The 22,870-nt window shown below is 34.8% G+C and overlaps 6 protein-coding genes across 6 annotated transcripts; 4 read left to right on the top strand and 2 right to left on the bottom strand.

Annotated features, from left to right (window-relative positions):
- The first annotated feature begins 2,751 nt into the window (after positions 1–2,751).
- LOC110603670 (transcription factor MYB86) lies at positions 2,752–5,142 on the top strand. The gene is made up of 3 exons (XM_021741499.2): positions 2,752–2,988; positions 3,160–3,289; positions 3,982–5,142. The coding sequence occupies exons 1-3, from the start codon at positions 2,856–2,858 to the stop codon at positions 4,595–4,597; spliced, it is 879 nt and encodes a 292-aa protein (XP_021597191.2). The 5' UTR covers positions 2,752–2,855; the 3' UTR covers positions 4,598–5,142.
- A 1,295-nt stretch (positions 5,143–6,437) lies between these two features.
- On the top strand, positions 6,438–8,649 carry LOC110603619 (40S ribosomal protein S10-1-like). The gene is made up of 5 exons (XM_043954340.1): positions 6,438–6,572; positions 6,830–6,878; positions 7,341–7,620; positions 7,712–7,844; positions 8,372–8,649. Exons 1-5 carry the CDS (start codon positions 6,570–6,572, stop codon positions 8,447–8,449), a joined length of 543 nt encoding a protein of 180 aa, XP_043810275.1. The 5' UTR covers positions 6,438–6,569; the 3' UTR covers positions 8,450–8,649.
- A 281-nt stretch (positions 8,650–8,930) lies between these two features.
- LOC110603605 (heat shock protein 83) lies at positions 8,931–12,384 on the bottom strand. Its single transcript, XM_021741394.2, has 4 exons — positions 12,018–12,384; positions 11,438–11,579; positions 11,043–11,323; positions 8,931–10,724 (listed from the first exon to the last, which is right to left on the bottom strand). Exons 1-4 carry the CDS (start codon positions 12,159–12,161, stop codon positions 9,174–9,176), a joined length of 2,118 nt encoding a protein of 705 aa, XP_021597086.2. The 5' UTR covers positions 12,162–12,384; the 3' UTR covers positions 8,931–9,173.
- A 1,556-nt stretch (positions 12,385–13,940) lies between these two features.
- LOC110610033 (WRKY transcription factor 22) lies at positions 13,941–15,409 on the top strand. Its single transcript, XM_021749903.2, is given in 4 exon segments — positions 13,941–14,433; positions 14,520–14,633; positions 14,815–14,870; positions 14,873–15,409. Coding segments are annotated over 4 exon segments (915 nt in total). The 5' UTR covers positions 13,941–14,047; the 3' UTR covers positions 15,232–15,409.
- Positions 15,410–16,177: 768 nt separating this feature from the next.
- Positions 16,178–18,920, bottom strand: LOC110603610 (endoglucanase). The gene is made up of 8 exons (XM_021741406.2): positions 18,492–18,920; positions 17,970–18,182; positions 17,619–17,819; positions 17,473–17,550; positions 17,221–17,373; positions 17,025–17,133; positions 16,745–16,911; positions 16,178–16,647 (listed from the first exon to the last, which is right to left on the bottom strand). Exons 1-8 carry the CDS (start codon positions 18,699–18,701, stop codon positions 16,321–16,323), a joined length of 1,458 nt encoding a protein of 485 aa, XP_021597098.2. The 5' UTR covers positions 18,702–18,920; the 3' UTR covers positions 16,178–16,320.
- Positions 18,921–20,982: 2,062 nt separating this feature from the next.
- On the top strand, positions 20,983–22,290 carry LOC110610174 (probable WRKY transcription factor 43). The gene is made up of 2 exons (XM_021750056.2): positions 20,983–21,528; positions 21,630–22,290. Exons 1-2 carry the CDS (start codon positions 21,158–21,160, stop codon positions 21,805–21,807), a joined length of 549 nt encoding a protein of 182 aa, XP_021605748.1. The 5' UTR covers positions 20,983–21,157; the 3' UTR covers positions 21,808–22,290.
- Positions 22,291–22,870: the final 580 nt, after the last annotated feature.

The raw sequence follows: 22,870 nt of genomic DNA, 5'->3' as shown, positions 1-22,870 counted from the left end.
CAGAAATTTGTAAAATATTTATCTAAATTGAATTTACATTCATATGATAAAATTTATATATTTAAATTACAAATCCATATAAATCCGATTCATTCGTAAAATTAATTACCAATGAAAATTAAGGTAACAAGGTACTTTTCCTGTCGTTTTCTGTCAAGCACATACCTATGGATTGAAAAACAAATGAGCCCTAGATTCATATCCAAATTGATCCACCTGTGCATTATTGTCCTCCCTCCAACATTGGCTAAACAAGTTGACGAGTTATCATTTTACTTCACGTGTGCTTGGCACCCATCCTTTGTCCTTGTTCTCGAGTATATTTTTGAAATTTTCTAGCAAATGCAACATAAATATTTGGATCATGTAAATGTAGTTATGAATTTCAACGGACTTTTAACAGCTAGCTAGTGATATCAGAAATGAAGGAAATCATACTTAATAATGGTAAAATCTTCCATTAGGACCCATCTATAGTTGCGTCACCGTTTTTGCCATTCCAAGTAGGGTAATGCTGGTGTTGGGGGCTACAGACAAGGAGAGACTTGAAGCCATACTTCTATTGAAAGGAAAGAGACCCATGTGAGGATTATCGAGAGTAAGAACCATGGAAGAGTCCATGAGAAGATTGATGGTGGGGCATGAGGATGGCCTAAAACCATCATTAATGTATGTTTATTAAGAGAAACAAGGAAGAGAAGCATGAGGACCGCCATTTAAGCAAAGAGCTTATAAGGTAGACATAACCAATCCATGATTAATAACTTAACCAACCCATGCTTTTCAAGGCAAAATCCCATATTTTTCCTCCTCTCTAACCCTAAAGCTTTGTTGTCACAATATAAAAATAATTGAACCACAAAATTTCAAGTGATTCAGTAGTGTATCTACTCCACAATAATCAATTCAAAGAACTCTTTCACACCCAAGTGAGCTCTCGTTTCCACCATGCAAGTGCCATTTATAATTGCTGGATTTCTGGCCTCCAAGTTGCACAGAGTTTGCACGCAAGTAAACTTATGAAATTAAGATTGTTCGTTTAATGTTGAGGTTATATATGAGCTGGATTATGATAACAGCAAGTATAATCATTCCCCCTTTTCACTATCCCCTCCTTAAATGTCTTTTTCAGAAATGATTTGTCTATCACTTTGAAAGTTTTAGCTTGCGATCCATCCAAGCAATCGTCATTTCTTATATTCACATCATTATGGTAGATGTTTTACATCAATCAACAGTAGCCCTCTCTTTCAATATCTACAATTCTCTACTTTAATTTTTTTTTTACTTTATTTACACAATTTTATCTGTATTTTCTTTTAATTAGTTTGTCATTTGATGTGGTTATCCCATTTCCTTTTAACACTAAATCCACCAACTTATACACTTCAGACAGTAAGCTGTTCACATTATTAATATCAAAATAGAATTGCAGAATAATGAAAATAATCTCCGATTAATTAATTTTTAAGATAAGCAAATCCATGTATGGCCAAGGGCGATAGTTCTCATCAAGGAGTTGTTGTAGCTCAACATTCAACAACCAATTGGATTTTTCATGATGTTAACCATGCTACGTGTAGCCCTTATTTTCCTACACAAATACTATATTTCTTGTCGATTAAGGGAGACAAAATCAAGTCAAACTGATTAGAAATGTCTTAATTAATTAGACTCGCTTTATATCTTTTAATCGTCTTTATTTCCTTAATTAATCCTAGAAAAATATTAATTAATCTTATTTTTTATATTAGAAATTAATGAAGTATTTTCTTGAAATAGTTGATATGAATATATTGTAATGAGGAAGCATCAAGAAAAATCAAATATTAAGTGATTTCATTATCACCAAGTATCTACTTGTCCCCTAACTAATTAAGAGGCTTATGGTTATAATCATTAAACATCAACATTTAATTCTTCATTATAAACGGAGCTTAGACTTTCTAAAATATTAAATATTAAATTATGGATAATTAATGGAGGTGAAAGTAACGATGATTAATAACTTTTTAACCCTAATTTTAACCTTAAGTGAACCCTAGTACTAATCGAGTATCACACTGATAATGAAACAGGATCAGCTTCAATTTTCATATCTGTTGAAGGGTAATTGATCAGATTTTTTTTTTCCCTTTTTAATTTGCCTCCGTCATTTATTATGATGAGTAAGTTGATAGTTAATAAAAATTGCTATTTATTTTGCTTGAAAATAATAATAAAAGAAAAGTTTGATAAAATATATAATTTTTTTAGTTTCTAATGTTTTTGCTTAATATACCCACCAGTAACACACATTATCTACTGAAAAGAAAGGAAATTATTATGATTTTCTTTAAAGAAATAAAAAAGATCGAAAATCATTGCTCATCCATTTCTATTTTCCGTCAGTCATTTTCTGCAAAGAATCATATATGTATATTTACGTGTCAACCTATGATTGGAGGTTAATTTTAGGTGATGGGACAGCGGAAGAAGATGGCAAAACCATCCCTTATAATTGAGAGAGAGTGAAAGAACCGGGAAACAGGCAAAGGCCGGAGTACGTGAAAATTTGGTTACGTAATACAAGTCTACGTAGAAAATAGTAGCACCTAGTGAATAATGGCCGATGGAATGTCGTTTTAGTGTTAGATGAAAATCTGGGACCCTTGCATGGCCCCATCTGCTTTCAATATCGGCTATTTGTACTTGAGGATCTTTTAAATGGGGAGAGACAGATCAATAGTTTCCTGCCTTGCTAAAGCTAGCTCTATAGTTTCAAGAGTAACCAAAAAAGAACCAAAAGAAAAGGGAGAGAGAGAGAGAGAGAGAAAAGAATTTAATAAGAGATCTTCAGCTTCATACATCATAAGATGGGTCACCATTCTTGCTGCAATCAGCAGAAGGTTAAGAGAGGTCTTTGGTCTCCTGAGGAAGATGAAAAGCTCATTAGATATATCACCACCCATGGTTATGGCTGTTGGAGTGAAGTTCCAGACAAAGCTGGTTTGATTTCTTCCCCTCTTTATCTCTCTCTTTCTCTCTCTCTCTTTCTTTTTAACACTTTTAACCTTTTTGTTAATAATTTTAAGTATATAATTTATTAGGTTTATTCCTTTTCTTGATTGGCATCCAGATATATATATAATGTTCTTTTTTTTTTTTAAACAAATTTAGGGCTTCAAAGGTGTGGGAAGAGCTGCCGTTTGAGATGGATCAATTATTTGAGGCCTGATATTAGAAGGGGAAGGTTTACCCCAGAGGAGGAGAAGTTAATTATTAACCTTCATGGAGTCGTTGGGAACAGGTTTAGTTTCTTATATTACTCTACTTAATCCTTCATTTCATATTATAAATTTCTAATTTGATAAAATTAACCTAAATTTCTCTTATATATCATTTGGGGAGAATATTTAGTTTCTTATATAATTTTCTTAGTGTATTTTCAGTGTCGGAGCTTTTTTAGCGTGATTAAATTTAAGTTGGATGTATGAGTTTTAGTATTTAGATTTAGTTTGGATATTTCATAATAATATTTTGGTTTTTTAATAAAATTTTTCTTTATAAAAAATATAAAATCAGGGAAACTTTGGAGTTTGAACCACCTATGTAGGGTTTTCCTAAACTCACAAAATTACTTGTTTCTCAATTTGGGGTCCCCCCCCGGTTGATGGGAGGGATCGAAAGTTGCTTGCAATCTGATCATGTATTGTGAAAGTTGAATTCTACTTGAATTTTTAATAAAGACTTGAAAATTAGTTTGAACTGTTTCTCTGCACTTTCTTTTAAATAATCACAAGAAGCAATCCCAATGTGGTTCAATAAGCAACCATCAACTGTAAGGAGATGTTAAGAAGGCAATATCAAAGGTTGTAATGCAAGTTTTTCGGTGGAAAAATAAATCCCATCATTTCCCTTGTCCTATGTCCATTTGAATTAGGTTGGTGTTTCTATTTGCCATCCATGTTCTAATTAACAAGCGGATATATGGAATTGCAGATGGGCTCATATAGCAAGTCACTTGCCTGGAAGAACGGACAATGAGATAAAGAACTATTGGAATTCATGGATCAAAAAGAAGATACGAAAACCTTCAGCATCTCCAACCACTGTTGCTGCAACAAGTAGAGGTACCGAACATTCATCAAACCAAATAGATTTAATGTATCAAGATTTGACAACCAGGCCTCAGGTTCAAGAAACCCTATTTTCAACTCCAGCTCCCTTATTTATGTTTGACACTGGCACTTCTCCGTTTGATGCAACTGCGCACAATAGTGTACGCGGGGAGCTTTTTAACGACCCGGCGAGCTTGACCGCCGAAACTTGGAATTCAAACCAACACCACCATCATCATCAAGTTCAAGCCTTTCCACATCATCAGGCTACTTTTAGTATTGGAATCGATACTAATAATTACTTACCACCCTTGATTGATAATATGATTCCCATGGATGAGGAAGGAGATATAGCGTTGAGGTGCATGCAGAGGCAGGAACTCAATTCAAACTTTCTGTTTTGGGATAATGTTGATGAACCACTTGGTGGAGAAGAAATTGCAGCAATTTCATCGAGTATGGAAGCTTCACTCTCCTCCTTTCCTTCGTCTCTATGAGTATAGGGTTTTATTAATTATGATGGTGCCTCTATCTTATTGATCTTTTTCTGCAGAGCTTTGGAAATGAGTTTAGGTTTGTTAATTAGTTTTCTTCCATTTTGACTCCCTTTTTCTATTAACTACTACCCAGTATTGAGATCATGAAAATGTGAGGAAACGCACTTACTTATAAGTATGGAAGCAAGTGTGTAGGAGAGAAGAAAAGGCAATACGACAATCCGCAGAGAGTTTGATATGATAATCATGGTGATGATCAGTCAACTTTCGTTCTTTCACTGTGTTTGTTCATTCATTGTGGGAGTTTATGGTTTTTCTTCAGTTCTTCTTTTCTGCTTTTTTTTTTTTTTTGTGGGCGGGGGAATTTTAAGCCTTAATTTTGAATAAGCCTGATGGATTAAATATTTCCATGTATATCTTACTTGTGACTTGCCTAGGAAAAAGTGGAAAAAACAATGAAATATGTATTTAACACAAATGATTTGTGGGATCATGGAATTTTTTGTGTATTAATTCAGTGGTTTAATTTTATAGAAAATTTTTGCTTGGTTTTGTTCACTATGAACCAATTTATTTTTAAAATATAAACAAATAGACCCCTTTTGAAGGAAAAAATTAAATTAAGTAATATTTATATACATATAATTCTTTGAAATAAGTCTTACTATTGAATATTTGCATATGAATTTATCCATTCATTATATATATTTTAATGTAAAATAATTAATTGAATAGTTACTAAATTCATTCTTATATATTATCCAACTTATAATGGAGTCGCCCCATATATAATTAGACATGTTTTTTTTTTTTTTTTTATAAAGTAGAATTTTGTAGTGTCGGGTGGCTAGGTAATAACTAATAATAGACATGAAGAGCATAGCGGCATTGGTCGGCCACTATATATATACATAGAGCAAGTGATAATTAATCAAAGTGATATGACAAAAAGATGTTGCTGCATCATCCATCCCAAAATGAAGATTGCCTTTTGCCAATAATATCTTTGATAAAATAAAAAAAAAAGAAAAGGAAGTTTGCCTTTTCCCATGCTTCAAATTTCAATATGGCTCAATTTTATTTTATTTATCTTACCTCATTTCCACCTCATAGAATTGGTTGATTGTGCGTTTAATTACATTCTCACGGCTCTTATTTGATTGAAGATAAATAAATTAAAAAAGTAATATCTTTCATCAACTGTTAAATCAACTTTTTAAAAATTATTTTCTTCATAATTTATCTATCTAAAATTTAATAAGTTACATTTTTCCAACTTTAACTTGTATTAAATTTATCAATTTATCTCTTAATTTATTACATTAGTTTTGCTTTTTTTTTTTAAAGCAATTTATAAATAAGTATAAAATATTTTTTCAATTTCATCTGTCCAAGTTTCAAATTAAAAGAAACATTTTTTTTCTCTTATTATAATTATGAAAAAATCTACTACATAAATAAAACAAATAGAGACAGCGTCATTATTCACATCTTCAATAATAAAATATAGGAGAAACAATCGTATTGGTTCATTTAATTTTTAATTAGCTAGAATTTCATTGTACAAAATAATTAAATTAATTCATCATAAATTGTAAGTATTATAGTTCAAATTGCTATATATAGTCTTAATTTTAGAGAATTTTATAATAATTTATCTAAAATGTTTTTAAATTATATTTTTTTCATATTAGTATTATAATTTAAAAGACTATTAAAAATATATATAAAAAAATAAAAATTAATGTTATTTTTTAAAATGACAGATAATATTTTTTTTTTCTGCAGAAGTAACAGATAATATATGACAATTTCAGTTATTATTGCGCACGAAAACGGTATTGATTATAAATTAAAATAGAAAATTAAATTAAGGGTTTTTTGTTCAGCGGCAGGAGAGTTCTGAGGCTCACGGTGTCACATTGGCTGCCGCCTCCTACCGCGGTGTCTGCTCTTCGTCGAACCGTCAACCATGGTACTTGCTATCTCTTTATCGCTCTTAGTGATTTGCCATCTTTGTTTCGTTTCTGGAAATCTCGAAGAGAAAGGAAATAGAAGGAAAATTTTCTATATTATATTATGTCTATTTTGAGGCCCTCAGGGTCGGGGCAGCAACATGGATGATATGCTTATTGTTAGGGTTCAATTCGTTTCACGCTACATTTCCATTGTTTTTTCATTGCAACCAAGCTGAAAATTAATCGGAATTATAACTTATTTATTTGTTTACAGATCATTCCAGAGAAAAACCGCCGCGAGATCTCCAAGTACCTATTCCAAGGTCTCCTCGCTATCTGTCTAGATTTATCTGTTTCTACATTTATATTTTACGCAAGGTTGTATGTTTAAGAATTGGCGCTCTGTTATAGTTAGAAACTAGGAGCTCTCTATATGTAAATTTGACTTTTCTATTTAATTGCGCTTTTGTTTATGTATAATGCCTATGCGTGTCTTCGTGCGGAACTATATCTGTATGCTTCTGTATGTAAACTTGAATCTATATATGCGTATGTTAATCTTTTCCCTGTTAAAATTGGTATGTTCTGTGGAATTATTAAAATATTTGATTTCATAATACTCATATTTATTTTCGTGCATTTTGATCATAATGTGTGTGTATATATATATATATATATAGATATTGACAGTGATGTGTATGTGCAAATGCTAGTCAGGCATTTTGTTCTGCTTCTGTCCTCAGTTGATACCAAGATCTCATTTGGTTTTTCTTGCGTTTCTTTAGAGGGAGTTTGCTATGCAAAGAAGGACTTCAATCTTGCAAAGCACCCAAACATAGATGTGCCAAATCTACAGGTTATTAAGCTGATGCAGAGCTTCAAGTCAAAGGAGTATGTTCGTGAAACCTTTGCATGGATGCATTACTATTGGTACCTCACTAATGATGGTATTGAGTTCCTCCGAACTTACCTCAATTTACCATCTGAAATTGTGCCTGCTACGTTAAAGAAGCAAAACAAGCCTGTTGGTAGACCCATGGGAGGCCCTCCAGGAGATCGTCCACGGTATTTTATTCCCCTTTTACTTTGTGATTATGTGTTTTTCCTTTTTTAACTTTATCATAGTTGGTCTTTCTGGCATTTTGCTTTATACTAGTGGTCCTTCTCGCTTTGATGGGGAGAGGAGATTTGGTGGTGATCGGGATGGATACCGTGGAGGGCCCCGTGGGCCTGGTGTTGAATTTGGTGACAAGGGTGGAGCTCCTGCTGATTATCGACCTACTTATGGGGTAACTTCAATATAATATTGGTTTCTTCCAGTTTCCTCCTTGATAATGATACATTCCTTTTTCTAAAGAAAATTTTGTTTAGTTGTATATATAATGGATATAATATTTCTGTGTTATTCACCGTGAGACTGTGTGATTCCGTAAACTACTTGCAGAGTACCAACTGCCAAGTTTAAGGCCAAGTACTATTAGGGCTAGTTGTTAGGATCATTTTGGCAACCAAAACGTTAATAGCTCTAGTTACACCTATTTGAATTAAAATCAGCTTTATACATGATCTCATCCTAGGCATCCTTATTTCCTCGTTTAGATTTTGAAATTGCAGTGAACTTAATAAAGTGAATTAGTAGTTAGTTTATTGAAGTGGAGATCCGTTACTTTCTAGTAATTGGACAGGTGTTATGTTGAAATGCATTTTGTGGTTTGATTTTTTTTCTCTGCAATGTGAAACAAGGGAATTATCGCGCTAGGGAAATTTTTTGTAACTTTCCCTTTGCATAAAGTTTTTGTCATTGTCCGAAATGCAGGGCAGCAGCGGAAGACCTGGATTTGGCCGTGGTGCTGGTGGTTTTGGTGCAGGGTCTGCCAGCTCAAATCTCCCTTGAGATGCTGACGCTCGCAACGTTTAAGCTTTTATAACATTTTCAATACTAGTGGTGGATAGATATAGTTTAATGTGGAAGATTGTTGTCCAGGATCATTTCATTTTCTTTTTCCCATTTTTGCTTTTGATGAAAATCGAGTTCTGTAAGAATTACTGTCACCTCCCACTATATTTTTGAGGTTGACCATCTTTATACTTCGCTACTCGGATCTAATACTCCCCATCTAATTTATGAACGTACGAGAGCGTGTATGCAGTGGCCTTAGAGTGTAAATTCTTGAGAGCTTGGAGAAAAAAATTGAGTTCAAAAAGAATTTAAGAACTTGACAGACTGAAGAGAGGACTAAGAACAAGATGTAGCGTCGATACCAGAGAGTAGCATTGCATTGCTTTAGGGTCAACGCATACTGCTGAACCTTGAATCATAAGCATTTTTACATAAGATTTAAACCCTGATGATGACAGATTATCTTCGACAGGTATGAAACTTTAGCAGTTCTAATATTTATGCAAATATTGTACAGAGGAGGTGGAATAAAGCCACTTGTAAGCTGAAACAACAAAGGAGAAAAACATGATTCGAGAAAAACGCACACAAAATTCAGTACTTGGAAAGCAACTAAGATTGTAAAAGCATAGATGCATAAAGGACTCGGTCAACTTCCACATAAGGGACTCCTTTCGCTGATAGACTGATATTTATACACCTCTGTACCTGTACCTCTTTAGTCCACTTCCTCCATCTTACTCTCCTCATTTCCTTCTACCTCCTGCGCTGGCATTTCTACGTCTTCTCCACTCGTCTCATCCTCATCAATCCCCAGACCCAATTTCAGCATCCGGTGAATCCTTGCTGCAAATGTATTAGGTTCATCAAGACTGAAACCGGAAGTTAGAAGGGCAGTCTCAAAAAGCAACAGCACCAGGTCCTTCACTGATTTGTCGTTCTTATCTGCCTCAGCTCTCTTTCTAAGCTCCTCCATTATGGGATTGTCTGGGTTGATTTCCATGGTTTTCTTGCTAGACATGTAAGCACTCAAACTATTATCTCTTAAAGCCTGAGCTTTCATGATCCTTTCCATATTAGCAGTCCATCCATATTCACCAGTAACCAAGCAGCAAGGGGAGTCCACAATTCTATCAGACACTACCACTTTCTCCACCTTGTCTCCTAGGATTTCCTTGATTGTCTTGCACAAGTTCTCAAAAGATTTCATCTTCTCTTCCTTCTTCTGCTTCTCCTCCTCTGATTCCTCAAGCTGCAGCCCTTCTTTCGTTGCAGACACCAGCTTCTTCCCATCATATTCCTTCAGTTGAGTCACAGCATATTCATCAATGGCATCAACCATGAAAAGTACTTCATAGCCCTTCTTCTTGAGTTTCTCAAGGAATGGAGAGTTCTCAACAGCTTTCTTGCTCTCACCAGTAATGTAGTATATGCATTGCTGGCCCTCTTTCATTCTTGTGACATAATCCTTCAAGCTGGTCAACTCATCACCACTCTTGGTTGAGTAGTACCTCAGTAAATCAGCAAGCTTGGCTCTGTTTTGACTGTCTTCATGGATACCCAACTTAATGTTTTTGGAGAAGGCTTCATAGAATTTTTTATAGTCGTCCTTGTTCTCTGCTATTTCATTGAACATCTCAATGCTTTTTTTCACCAAATTTTTCCTGATCACCTTGAGAATCTTGTTCTGTTGCAGTGTTTCGCGAGATATGTTGAGTGGCAGATCATCAGAATCAACAACGCCCTTAATAAATCCAAGATATTCAGGAATGAGCTCTTCACAGTTGTCCATTATAAACACCCTTCTGACATAAAGTTTGATATTGTTCAATTTCTTCCTTGTGTCAAACAGATCAAATGGAGCTCTTTTAGGAACAAAGAGTAGCGCCTTAAACTCCAGTTGCCCTTCAACAGAGAAGTGCTTCCAAGCAAGAGGGTCCTCCCAGTCATTGGTAAGACTCTTGTAGAATGAGGCATATTCCTCTTTGGTAACTTCATCTGCCTTCCGGAGCCAAATGGGTTTCTGTTTGTTAATGAGTTCCCACTCGTGGGTCACCTCCTTGACTACCTTTTTCTTCTTAGAGTCCTTTTCTTTGTCCTCATCAACCTCCTCCACGTCACCCTCCTCTTCCTTCTTGGTTTCCTCGTCCTCATCGTCACTAACCTCTTTCTCAACGGTCTTCTCAGTCCAAAGATATATAGGGTAGCTGATGAATTCAGAGTGCTTCTTCACAAGGTCTTTCAATCTCCTTTCCTCCATGTACTCTAACTGCACCAACAAGTGCACGTTAATTACTTAGCACAGTTGCTTAACCTATGTCAAATACTAACCCAAAGTTTGACAATCTCAATTATCAAGATAGGTGTGGTTTATCATTCAAGTATTGGATTCAGAACCCAAAAGCAAAACCTGGAACAATTACAGACTCTAACGTGGATTTTCCAAAAATGCCATTTCATAACTATCAACCGAAAGCATTCATTGATTCACATTAACGCCATTATCACAGTTCCAAAAAATTGCAACTAAGAAAATTCACTAATCACAGGCCATGAAAGAGTAAATGCAGAATATTATAATTGTTACCTGGTCATCCTTCAGGAAGAGGGTGATTTTGGTTCCTCTGCCCAATGGTTCTCCATCAACGTCCTTTCTAACAGTGAAAGAGCCTCCAGCTTGAGACTCCCAAACATACTGATCATCATCATTGTGCTTTGTAGTCACAATCACCCTCTCAGCCACAAGATAAGCCGAGTAAAACCCAACTCCAAATTGCCCGATCATGCTCACGTCAGCCCCTGCCTGCAATGCCTCCATGAACTCCTTTGTACCAGACCTCGCAATTGTACCAAGGTTGTTCACCAAATCTAGCAACATAATTATAGATTCAATCAAGACTCGGACTAAAAGAGGATTAAAAAAATAATAAAATGAAAAAGTAACTGTAACACTCAAATGAGGCTCATGGGGTAATCTGTTACCTGCTTTAGTCATCCCAATGCCACTATCGATGATGGAAAGGGTCTTGTCGACCTTATCAGGCACAATCCTTATAAAGAGCTCGGGTTGGGAATCAAGCTTGCTCTTGTCTGTCAAGCTCTCGAATCTGATCTTGTCCAGAGCCTACAGCCACCAGGTTCAAATAGTTCACACTGAAAAACTTAAAACGCTATCCATGAATGGGCATAATACAAGTTTTTTATGGAGATTGTTCAAGTTTTAGTTTCTTTATTCCTCTCCCTTTTTTTGCGCTGATTCTCAGCATCCAACCAACAGTCTTTTTAAAACTACCATCCGACCAACATAATAAACCAAGAGAAAAAAAAAATTCAGCTCCAATAATAATACAAAAAATTAATCCGTCAACTTTACCACGTAAAAATCTAAAATTTTCAACCTTTTTTCGAATGCTAAACAATTTTCAAAAGAGGAGAAACGAATTGGAATCGGAAAACCCTTTTCTTTTCATCGTTTGTTTAAACATCTCTTATTGATGAGTTCTCGGAGAAGCCATAACAGGAAGTATGAAATAAAAGGAAGAATTCAAAGTCCAGGACTTACATCAGAGGCATTGCTGATAAGTTCACGAAGGAAAATCTCTTTGTTACTATAGAAAGTATTGATAATAAGACTGAGAAGCTGGTTAATCTCGGCCTGAAAAGCAAAGGTCTCGGCCTCAGTCCCACTCATCTGCACGTCCGCCATTTGATTTCACAAAACTCAGAATTCCACAATGAATTCTACAGAGCTCGTATTTATATGCGTTACGAATTTGATTCTTTCGGGTTCTGATCTGATAAGAGGACAGAAACGAAGCGGTGAATATATACAAAGAGAGAGCGAGGGAAAGGGTATTCTGGTGGGTTCTTACGCCAGTTACGAGGTGGAGACACTGGAACGTTTTGGAAGTGATTTTCCCGGGTTTCTACACCTGTCTATCTGCTTCGACAAGATTTCTGTCCTTTTTTTCAACAAATTATGTAAAATTATCCTTTGTTTCCTATTTTGCCCTTCAATACGCTACTGCGCTTATGAAACTACGTGTCGTATTGCCTCAAATGCTTTATAAAACACAGCATTTATAAAATTACTAAGATTCTCCAACACAGCCTCTGACTGTCTGAATCCTAGTGGGAGTTAGAGTCCATTCCATTTGCAGCAAAACACAGCACTTGGGATTGGGATAGGAAATCAATTATTTTCCCGTTTAAGCACAAGGGTCTTTTCTCTCCATTCTGCCAGGTTCGGTTCAGTCGCTTGAAAAATAATTTTAGATTTTTAGCTTTTTCAATTTAATTCTGTTTAAAAGAAAACCAACCTATTAAACAGCCTTAATAACCGTTTAATGCTCACCATGATCATCATTCAACCAGTAAGCAACCGCAATTTGATGATCGTAGTCTCTTTTTTTCTTTTTCTTTTTTTCTTTTTTCATCCCTACTCCACATCCAAATATTAAATTAAATTAAATAATTAGATTAGATTGTCAATTATCATGTTACATAATAAGTATTAAATTAAATTGAAAAATATAATATTAAATTGACCAATCAAAATATTAAAAAAAACTTAAAATTTTATAAAACAAGAAAAATAGAATGTGGAACACTGAGAAGTCTTAAACTTTTTCTTTATATATACATGTATAGAGGGGTTGGAAAAGCAAAAAGTTGATAAAATAAACAAAATAATGAAATTTTAGGCAAAAGAGGAAATTAAAACTCATGGTAAAATATAAAATTTTAATTTTAATTAAAATGAAGTGTATAAAAAATTAGGCAAAAGTGGAAAAAAAAATTCAAAATTTTCCGCGTAAATTTTTGAACAAAAACCGACTAAGACTTGAAAAACTTATGGTTTTCCTCATCTTTACGCGTAAAATTAACCAAAGAGTTCTCTTATTTTCAATTTGCTATAGTTGCCTACTCTTTCTAGCCAACCTATTTCTATATTCACAGGCAAAAGAGGCAAACCAAATATTATATATATATATATATATATATATATATAAGCAGGGATCCAGCTCCGTTATGGTAGAGCGGAGGCATGAAATTCTCGCAAGTTGGCATGGCACAGCCGACTCTCTTTTTTATTTTTAATTTAGAAATTAAACAGTAAATACTTCAATAATAAATTATGATATTATACAATAAAATAAAAATATCATGTTAGCGAATGACGTGGTATGGCAAGTTTACAAGTAATTATATACATAGTATAATTATTTTTTAAATAATAATTAAAAAAAAAAACTGTCTACTGTATCATTTTTGAGACTCATTACACATACACTGCCATCTATAATTGCTATGCGTTTGACATTCTACCAAAAGTCAACCCAATAGAAACGCAGAACAAGAGGGAAGAAAAAAAAGGAGAAGACAGTTTAGATGGAAAAGGATCAGACGCCCTATACAGCAGCTTTGAAAAGTCTCCTCCTTCAATATATAAATAAAACCCACCTTTAATAGCTACTCTCGTGTTTTCTCTCTCTCTCTCTCTCTCTCTCTCTCTCTCCATTTCCCTATTCTTAATCTTAAAGTCAGCGCCTGCACCTCTTTTGCTTTGTGTTTACACTGTAATCTTGGTTGATGGGGGAGTTTACTTTCATGGAAGACTGGGATCTACAAGCTCTGGTGAGAGGATGCACTACTGATGCTTTTGCAAATATCATGAACAACGACCCACCATCTCTCTTCACTCCTCAGAATCTTGATCTTGATGAACTTTTTACCTTCCCTGAAATCTTTGAATCTGCAACTGATTTTAATGTAAAGGAAGAAATTTATGACTCCACATACCCTGTGTTGCACCAGCACTCACTTTCCACCCAAAGCAACCCTAGGGTCATAAGCTCCATCTCTGAGGAGAAACAGCCAGAGAATCTGCAAAAGAAACACCCTAGGCCTCTTGCTGAGTCTGCTTCTCCTGCAAGCAGAATTGGTGATGCAACCTTGGTAGCCAAATCAAAAAGGAGGTATGTAAATTTATTTACGTTTTTGTTCATATAAATATTTGTTAGAACTTCCTCAAAATTTTAGATCTTAATTAATGTTTCAGCAGGAAGAATCATCAGAAAAGAGTGGTTAAACATGTTACATCAGATGGTCTCTCATCTGATATGTGGGCTTGGCGCAAATATGGGCAGAAACCCATCAAGGGATCTCCATATCCAAGGTACAATTTTATTCCTTTCCACTTCATTCTCTCCATTTCAGCTGAGCAAGATTTCAATACCTAAATATCCTATATGATCATTCAGTCCACGTATGGCAAAAAGGCGAGCTTAGAAACAGTATATGAAAGATTCATCTTGCATTAATTAATCGTTTCTTTTACCTTGGTGAACAACGAACAGGAGCTATTATAGATGTAGCAGTTTAAAAGGATGTTTGGCAAGAAAACAAGTAGAAAGAATAGTACAGATCCATCAGTATTCATAATAACCTACACTGGTGAGCACAGCCATCCCCATCCTACTCGCAGAAATTCCCTGGCTGGCAGCACCAGAATTAAGTCCTCCATGGCCAAACAAGCCATATCCAATGAACCCAACATGCCACCAATCAAAGATGAATGTTTGGATACAGTTCCTTCTTCAATGGCTTCCATTGATCAAGATAAATTGGTGGGAGATGTGAAAATTAGAAGCGACGAAGAAGACCAGGTTCTTGAAGACAGTGGAAGCAAAGAAATTGTCATGCCAGACGTAATCTTCAGCGACGATTTGTTTCCAAGCTTAGATGATTTCGAAGAACTCCTTCTGGATCATTAATCTGCAGCTACTGTTGCCAATTGTAGTATAATGTAATCTTCTTTTCCTTCCCCATTTTTGTCTTTGTAATCTTAGATTTGTATAGTCCATCCGTCTGGCTTTAGAAATCAGAACAATGATACAATTAATGTTGTGTTTTAATAATAACATGCGAAAAGAAATTTTGGTTTTTCAGGTATTACAAGAAAATTGTGGCAAAAAAGTATGTCTTGCCTACGATCACATTCGCTACTCTTATTTGTCACTTCTTGATATGGGAATAGTCTAAATTTGAGTTGTTCTACTTCTCTTCTTGAGAACTAAAAATTGAAATAAAGAAAACAATAGTATAAAAGTGGATTTTTTTTTAGAGATGATTTGAAGATATTAGACAGAAGTCTTTGTAATTTAGGGATCAGTATTTACTAGTCATATGATAAAATTGTTCTGCAAGTCTTTCTTGGTAAATTTTTAGGTTTCTTAATAATTAATTAGGGCAAGCAATTTAATTAGGGTTACGAAGACGAGGGTATTTTTTAGTTTTGATTAATTTATAAATTAAAGCAATCAACTTGGATCTTGCACAGAATCTCCAAAGGAAATTGTGTGAGAACCCTCCACCGCCATAGTGGTGATTGAAAATGACACTAGCTATATTTTATTTGCACAGGAATTCAGGATTAGTTTGTATTTCCTTCCTTGAAGCAATGAAATTAATTAATACTTTTCTTATTTGAACTACTTTGACTTTGTCATTTAAAACAAAAAGAAAATGATGCAATTTCCATGCCTTTAATTTATTTATATTACGTTTGCTCGTACAAATTAGGTGCCATTAAATAAATAAAAATAATTACTTTATGTTTTTTTTTAATTTATTTAACAGGATTGCAAATTTGTTAATTTTAAAAACGATAATTAATATTATTAAATATAAATATATTCAACAAATTTATACAGTATCACAAAGTTTACATTGCATAATTAATTAATTGATCCCATGAATTGGGGCTTTATTAGTACTAATTTTTGTGAATAGTTACATGTAATAAACCATTTTGTTGATGCTAGCTGATTTCCTGCAAACAGTGTTGAGCACTCTGCTTGGTTTCATGTTTTGTTTATTAAAGCAGCCACTGAACCCACAAAGGCTGCATTCATATAGGTGGTAGGTTCAGCATGAGAATACTCCGACCTCAAATCTTTGTATTGGTCATTTGAATCAGGGCCTCCAACAATGGCACCCACATGTGTGTTTGGATTTGGTTGATTAGCAGAGTAAAAGCTTGAGAAACCATCATTGCAGCCCACCTTTGCTGGGTGAACTTGGAGTGAAGGGATGGATGCAGCCCTGTGGTGTACTTGGGTTGGGTATTTGCTGCCAAAGCCCACCATATATGACATCTTCATTGGGTTTTTTCCAAGTATGTAGTCCACCTAAAAGGCACACCAAATAAAACCCATTTAATAATATAATTGTTTAACCCTCTTTTATTGTACTTTCATTTTGGGAAGAAGGGAAGTTGATATCTACCTGAGATTTCGCAAAAGCTCCGATTTGAGAGGCAGAGAAATGAACAGAGCCACATTGGAGCCCGCTGATATGATTTGCAGTCAAAGCTTTGGAGTAGATAAAAAGCAACATGGTAGCGCTGGTGACATACTGCAGATTAGAGCTATCTCTAGTGTATAGAAGTCCACCTGCAAACGAAGCACATAAACGAGTCAGAAAATTTTGACAGATATTTTTCCAGATTTGATTTTAGGAATTTCCAATTTGGAGGTTGAAGATTTATCTGGAATCAGATACCAACCAGGAGTTGTTCTAATCTGCAGAGAGTTACTCCCAGGCATCAATGCACATATAAATGATTCTGCATCAGTCTTAAACCTACCCAGATTCTTATTTCCAGCATAGAATTCCTGAAAAGAAAAATAATAGTATTCCTTTTAGGTTCCAATTATAGGATTAGTTTTAAGAATTTTCTTTTCCTATTTTTGTAGTGATACCTTTGTTAGTAATATCTGGGCTCCAGCAAATTTGTTGTCCCAACTGAACTCATTCACTGCATGACTCCAGCCACTATTGCTCAAGACATAATCCAAGTACTTGTTCTCTCCACTTGCTTTGTATAGCCAGGATGCAGCCCACAATAACTCATCCTTAATAACAATTATTTAGGAAACTATTAGCTCATATATACCTAGACATAATTGAGTAGCAATATTTAATGAAATTTCTCAAGGTAGCTTAACTTTTACCTGATAGCCTGAGAAGGAGCAGTAGAAAGGGCAAGAAGCTTGATAAGATGCTCTGTACTTGTCTGCGAATTCAAACAGCTAAAAAATCCTCAATTAGTAAGATCGTTTAAAGAGTTATCATATGTATATAATGTTTTTGGCCTTACTGATTGTGAATGTCTTAATAACTTGGCAGAATATCTAGAGTCAACAGCCTTAAACACAAGTGAAGCAGCAGCAAGAGCAGCTGCGGCCTCAGCTGCAGCCTCAGTGCCTGGTGAATTAGGAGTTATCTTGTAAAGAGTTCGAGGGGTGTCCATATCTTCTGGACGTTCCCAGCACTGGTGATCAGCATTTCCATCTCCCACCTGTGAAAGGATAATATTACAGTAAATTAACATTGAAACTAATCCATTTCTCCATGAACTTTCACAGATAAATTCCATGTAATCTGACACTTGTTCCTGTCTTTTCTGCATAATTGAATGAAGTTATACAAGAAAGAGATGATTATAAACCTGTGTGTAGAATGTGGTGGGCGAAGTATGACATCGTATAAGAAAGTCAGAACCCCAGCGGATTGCACTCCGAAGGTAACCAAGCTGGTTCACAGAAGATATCTCTTTGTGATACTCAATTGCAGCCCAACTCAATAAACTAATACTATATGACATTGGCCATCCAAATTTGACATTATCCCCAGCGTCATAATAGCCTCCTATCAAATTCACCTGCCAAAACACACCACAGTAAAAAAATTACCATAACAGTGAGTTTTTTGCTTGAAAATAATTTGCTGAAAGCAAAAAGTAACTATCTATTTAGAAGCGATGTTCATATATAAATACACATGCTTAATTCTAATTAATAAGCCTCACGTGCATGAAATAATCATATAAAAATAAAAGTTTATAAATTATAAACGGAAGTGCTTGATTATTTAAATAATATCTACACTGAAAATTAAGGTGCAGACATTGTCTACACGTAGCATTGCTCTGAACTATTAGCATGCATATGTAGTATTATTAGGCATATACATTATCAGGCTGGCCGTCGGAGAGTGCAGAATTTGCCCTCCATTTTACTCGCCGATCAGCAGGCAACTTCCCAGAGCGTTGCCCTTCGAAAAATAAGATTGCTTTGCCAAGTGCATCTTCATAGCTAAAAGCTGATGAAGAGCATAGTCCAGCTTGAGCAACCAAAACACAAGAGAAAAGAAGAACCAAAAAAACTCTAGAGTAACCCATGACTCGTGTGTGTGTGTGTGTGTGCTTGCTTGGAGTAGCTAGCTAAAGGTGGTGGTATTTATAGATTATTGATTGGAGCAGAAAAATAAACCAAATGTTGTGATAAAGAAGATGAACTTTGGGGAAGTTATAAAGATGACATGTGGAGGAATGGAGATGCCGTGAGGGATCTAGAGTTGTATACAAGTGTTTTTTTCTAAGGAGTAGGTTTTTTCGCACAGATTTGTAGATTTTAGAATATTATACATACATATCTATGGGTATATATATATATATGTAAACAATGAGAAGTAGCCACTCCTCAACGTCATTAGCTACCATCATTCTCATTTTTTCACGGGTGTTCCCATACTTAGGATTCTAAGATTGTGATTGCATCAAATATTATATGCTTTGACTTTCTCTAGAATTGATTGTTATATTGATGCTATACTACACATGCAAGCTTTTAGAGTTTCGCATGAGATTAAAAAATAAAGTTCACTGTTCGTGGGAGTTGGCCCATTCAGGTATGTATCATATCTGTTTTTTTTTTCCATGGGATCAGACCACCAATTCAGTAAACAACCACATGGGAACTTTTCACAAATCGGTGATTGCTCTATGTGCGTCTATGTATATAGACTAAGACACACACCTTAATTAGATATATTTTATACGTAAAAAAAAATATTAAATTCATAGCCTAGTACAAGGATATTAGCAATTTGAGGTCTCACAAATACAAGAGCATACGCAACTTTTAGTCTAGCATATCAAGATATATATCACCCCATTAAAAAAATAAATAAATAAATAAATAAAAGTTTCACCTACACAAATCAGGACTAATTATTATTATTTTTTTTTTAAAAAAAAAAGAAGAAGAAGAAGAGGGCCTAGATAGCCCTAAGCCGGAGAAACAAAAGGCCCAAACATGGATCCGCCTCGCAAGAGAGGTTGACCCAGATTCCCAAGGTAAGTAACACCGTCAAAGCAGTCAGTCCTATGCAGACCCGGAGAAGGTGACGTGGCAACAAATGACCCCTCATAGGTGATGTGTATAATTACAAATTTCTCTTTTTTTTTTTAAAAAAAAAAAAAAAGAATGTAAATGACCCTTCATAGGTGATGTGTCCTTTGATTTGGGGCCTAACTAGTTAGGTTCGGTGGAGATAGAGCAATGAGCATAAGCAATAGAGAGTCTATGATTTTGCCAGTTTTAGGTATAAAGCAACCTCCCATGTCCATCGATTTCCACTTCCCACCTTACCATTTTCTTTCTTTTTTCCGTGTTCAATTGGCTTTTGTCCATGACTCTTACCTTACCTCTCGACTTCACTGTACAAGAAATGTTATATCATACACACACACGATTCGGCGCAATCATATAGTATGGTGACTCTTGCTAAATTAAATGGAATAATTAATGAGTTTGTATCAGAAAAATCAAGACTTTTAGTAAATTATTCCCTTCAATAAATTTTATACTCTAATCGAAAAATTGTCAACTGGATTCATCCCTTCATTTCTCTCAAAAATTGTCAAGTGCCCATAAATTTTCAAGCATCACTCTATTCTTTGAGAATTCTGCAAGTAGAAGTTGATAGAACATAAAATCTTATTACGTTTTATTTCTAAACGCAAAAAAATAAAAACTAAATTTCAAACTTTTCAAATTTATAGGGAAATGTAGGATATGGGATAAATATATACGTCAAAGAAGAGTGGTGAATGAAGTCTTGAAACCTTTTGGGTGGATAAAATAGACAAACAAAGACTACGATAAAAAAAAAATGTAATGAAATTAATGGAAAATCTAATAATAATAGACATATGAAATAGGAAGTGTGTGTTTTGGTAACCAACTCCTAACTATCTTTACCATTCTCTACTCATCATCAAGCTGCAACCAGTTTCTGTAGGAGTAGTGATCTAGAATTTTCTCATGCATATCATCAAAATAATTAGATCTAAACTGTATAATTAGCTTTATCATTAAGGATATGACCAAAACAATTCTTATATTCCACTGCATGATTATCCCCAAGATTAGGGTTATATAGTCTAAACCACCACAACGCCATTTGTCTTTTGATTACTGATCTAACTAGAACAATATATATACCAGCCTAACAGCATATAATTAATCCCTGTACTTTAAGCCATCTCAGGATCCAATCACCTGATAAATATTCTATTCTATTCTTTGCTTTTTAAGTAAGGAACCAACCCTAGCCCTCCATGCATGTGGGAGAAAATTATCTACATACTTATTTAAGACGACCAAGACGCACATTTTGGGCACTTGTCTTTGCGGCAGGACAGTTGAACAGAATTAGGTGAAGTGTAGTTGGGTTTTATTATGGTTTCAAGCCAAGGTTTTCTTGCTAATCTTTGCATGGAACTGTTCAAACCAAACCCACAAACATAAATTCCCATACAATCGAATTAAACTCTCATTACCAAATCTCCTAATGGATAATGGAGAAACGACACCAATGCTGACTGTAGACGATGTTTTAAAACTCAATCCCTTACTTCCATCAACTTCAATGCTTCCTCCGATGGCAACTGACCAACTTGGACATGACTCTCATTTAGGTTCTGATATTGATTGGATTAGCCTCCTCTCGGGTTCCTTCGAACTTGGTGATCAAAATCCGTCACCGTCAAAGGCCAGATATGGTGAGAACGTAGGCACAAAAAAGAAGAAGGGTGGCAGGACCAAGAAAGCTACACCAGCGAGAATTGCATTTCATACCAGGAGTGCAGATGATATTCTTGATGACGGATATAGGTGGCGAAAATATGGACAGAAGGCTGTGAAAAACAGCACCCACCAAAGGTATATGTGGTGAATTGATTAATTATCTATTATCAAGAATTGAGTCTCTGATATCCTATTTCATTATTCTTATGATTGTGGTTTTGTGGCTGATGGAGAAGGAGCTACTACCGCTGCACGCAACATACCTGCAATGTAAAGAAACAGATACAGAGGTTGTCAAAAGATTCAAGCATCGTAGTGACAACGTATGAGGGGATTCATAACCATCCCTCCGAGAAAGTAATGGAGAGCTTAAGCCCCCTTCTAAGGCAGTTGCAGTTCCTATCTAGAATTTGATCTAGCTTTGGTTTCTATCGTGACTCAGCTGAAACATCATTTGGCAGTTGTCTGCACGAGGGAAAATTACAAGGATGTAGAAAGTAAGAAAGTGAAAAGGTACTTCTGTTTTGTTTGATACAATGGAAAAAGCCCAAGGACAGTTTGGAGAAGCGTATTCTTTTTTTGTCCACATCACTTCAGCTGGCTTTGGTCTGGAATTCAAATGAATGATTTAAAACTGAATTTTCTCCCTCTAAAAGAAAATAACCATTAGACTTGATTAAAACAAAATCCTTGATCTGAAACTAAGACTAGAATTTCTGATAAAACAAAAAAAGAACTAAGACTAGAATATGAACCGAAGTGAAACGAGGGCAGACATTTTGGTCCCCTGAGCGCTGAAACCGAAAACCACCAGCCTCGTTCCAGCCCAAAACCAAACCAGAACCGACCCTAGCCTCCTTGTTAGAGTGAAAGTTGCTAAGGGAAAAAAAAAATCTCCATTCTATAAATATAGACATATATTTATTTTTATATATTTTATTAGAAAAATATAATTAATGTAATTAATACAATAAATTTTATATTATCCTTCTTTATATATTTTATTAGAAAAATATAATTAATGTAATGAATACAATAAATTTTATATTATCCTTCTTAATATTTCCGTCATTCATATTATTTCATTACTATATTATTGAAAATTAATCAATTTTACTTTTTCAATGCATTTTAAACCAAGTACATTAAAAATAAATAAATAAATTACTATCTTAAAAATGTGACATAATTTAAAATAAATCTATTTTTTCAGAACATAGCTTTTTTTTCTAAATAAACATTATTTATAAAGGGTATACAATCGAAAAGACTCTAGAAATAACAAGAAATTATGGGTAAAGAAATAGATTCAAAACCCAATCATAAACACAACCCAGCAAGGGACATTAGCCTTAAAAAAAAATCAAGGAGCACCACGGTTCATCATAGGCAAGAAGAATACCAGTCCCAGACAATCTCCAGCAAAACTCTCAAGAAAACCTCTCCAATGCAAAGTTAAGGCAAAAACAAAAATAAG

The sequence above is a fragment of the Manihot esculenta genome, chromosome 2 (assembly GCF_001659605.2).
Source record: "Manihot esculenta cultivar AM560-2 chromosome 2, M.esculenta_v8, whole genome shotgun sequence".
NCBI lineage: Eukaryota > Viridiplantae > Streptophyta > Magnoliopsida > Malpighiales > Euphorbiaceae > Manihot > Manihot esculenta.
Note: the sequence above shows the minus strand (reverse complement) of the source record. Positions and strands in the feature narration are given on the sequence as shown.

Bases quoted from the DNA above. Each gene is read 5' to 3' on its own strand.
- LOC110603605 (XM_021741394.2), bottom strand. From the start codon at position 12,161: ATGGCGGACGTGCAGATGAGTGGGACTGAGGCCGAGACCTTTGCTTTT. The intron at 11,324-11,437 runs GTAACAGATTAC...TTATGTTGCTAG, and splicing joins CATTGGGATGACTAAAGCAG to ATTTGGTGAACAACCTTGGT. The intron at 10,725-11,042 runs GTAACAATTATA...TTGTTGGTGCAG, and splicing joins TCTTCCTGAAGGATGACCAG to TTAGAGTACATGGAGGAAAG.
- LOC110603610 (XM_021741406.2), bottom strand. From the start codon at position 18,701: ATGGGTTACTCTAGAGTTTTTTTGGTTCTTCTTTTCTCTTGTGTTTTG. The intron at 17,551-17,618 runs GTAAGGCCAAAA...AGGATTTTTTAG, and splicing joins TATTAAGACATTCACAATCA to CTGTTTGAATTCGCAGACAA. The intron at 16,912-17,024 runs GTTGGTATCTGA...CTTCGTTTGCAG, and splicing joins GCAGATTAGAACAACTCCTG to GTGGACTTCTATACACTAGA.
- LOC110610174 (XM_021750056.2), top strand. From the start codon at position 21,158: ATGGATAATGGAGAAACGACACCAATGCTGACTGTAGACGATGTTTTA. The intron at 21,529-21,629 runs GTATATGTGGTG...CTGATGGAGAAG, and splicing joins AAAAACAGCACCCACCAAAG to GAGCTACTACCGCTGCACGC.
- LOC110603619 (XM_043954340.1), top strand. The intron at 6,879-7,340 runs GTCTCCTCGCTA...GCGTTTCTTTAG, and splicing joins CTCCAAGTACCTATTCCAAG to AGGGAGTTTGCTATGCAAAG. The intron at 7,845-8,371 runs GTAACTTCAATA...TCCGAAATGCAG, and splicing joins ATTATCGACCTACTTATGGG to GGCAGCAGCGGAAGACCTGG.
- LOC110603670 (XM_021741499.2), top strand. From the start codon at position 2,856: ATGGGTCACCATTCTTGCTGCAATCAGCAGAAGGTTAAGAGAGGTCTT. The intron at 2,989-3,159 runs GTTTGATTTCTT...AAACAAATTTAG, and splicing joins TGAAGTTCCAGACAAAGCTG to GGCTTCAAAGGTGTGGGAAG. The intron at 3,290-3,981 runs GTTTAGTTTCTT...ATGGAATTGCAG, and splicing joins CATGGAGTCGTTGGGAACAG to ATGGGCTCATATAGCAAGTC.